General features: G+C 66.7%; 2 protein-coding genes across 4 annotated transcripts in view; both read right to left on the minus strand.

Annotated features, from left to right (window-relative positions):
* The window catches only part of LOC113218021 (protein takeout-like), a 244,964-nt gene that overhangs the window by 34,170 nt on the left and 209,983 nt on the right, over positions 1-811 (minus strand). The window lies entirely within an intron of this gene.
* Positions 1-811, minus strand: part of LOC113217982 (solute carrier family 2, facilitated glucose transporter member 1) — a 30,906-nt gene that overhangs the window by 26,014 nt on the left and 4,081 nt on the right. The window contains exon 1 of one of the 3 annotated variants that reach the window (XM_052265907.1): positions 204-431. The exons of the other annotated variants lie outside the window; for them this stretch is intronic. Within the exon in view, the coding sequence (XP_052121867.1) occupies positions 204-422 (219 nt within the window). The 5' untranslated portion in view covers positions 423-431. Of the gene's footprint in view, positions 1-203; positions 432-811 lie in introns of those variants that run through there. 3 annotated transcript variants of the gene reach the window in all.

Below are 811 nucleotides of genomic sequence, written 5' to 3' on the forward strand. Positions count from 1 at the left end.
CGGGGGGATGGGGTAGCGCCCGCGCCTCACGTGAGGGCAACCACTCCTGTACACAACGCGGCCGGCCTGCAACACTGGATGCCACGGCACACGGGCCCGGTCGAGAGCGTTGGTGCCTTGGACGACGGCCGCGGCGGCGCGGCGAGTGGGTCGTCGGCGTCCTCGGGGACGTCGTGCAGTGTACGTCGGCGCTGCTGACTTACGTGCTGACGGCCGGCGGTCTCCCGCTCGTAGATGGGTGCGTCCAGGTCGGTGACGGACGAGGAGATGGACGCCGTCCTGGAGCGAGGCCGGCCGCCCTTGGACGGCACCTGCAGCAGGCGGATGGACTGCTGTGCCGTCGCCGACATGGGGCGTAGCGGGTGGTCCTCGGCGATGTAGCCCACCTCGTAGTCGGGCGAGCCGTCGCGCGAGCCCGCCATGGCTCTGCTCTGGGAGAGATAGAGAGAGACAGAGGTGTGAGTGAGTGCGCGCCGAGCGCCGGCGTGCTGGAGGATGCAGGCCCGTCACACAGCCGAGCGCACGCGCTGCCTACCCTCCAGGCGCTCCCCTAGCCACCCTCCACTAATGTTGCTACCCCTTTCTCCTTTTTTAGCGTTGATCGGAGGTCCTTTGTATTATTGTATTGTGCTTATTGGCAAGCCCGATGGTCCTTTTGTGCGTAGCGGCTGGGCCGGGCCGCCGCGGGCCTGCGTCCGGTCCTATGTCACGGCGCGACGGGAAGATGGCAATGAAAAGCATTTCAAAAATAGACCCGCGGGTCCGAGGGGGAGTCTCGGGGACGCAGGAGAGAAAAGAGGGGAGGGGGGGG

Source organism: Frankliniella occidentalis, unplaced genomic scaffold, assembly GCF_000697945.3.
Source record: "Frankliniella occidentalis isolate FOCC.00 unplaced genomic scaffold, Focc_3.1 Scaffold32, whole genome shotgun sequence".
Taxonomy (NCBI): domain Eukaryota; kingdom Metazoa; phylum Arthropoda; class Insecta; order Thysanoptera; family Thripidae; genus Frankliniella; species Frankliniella occidentalis.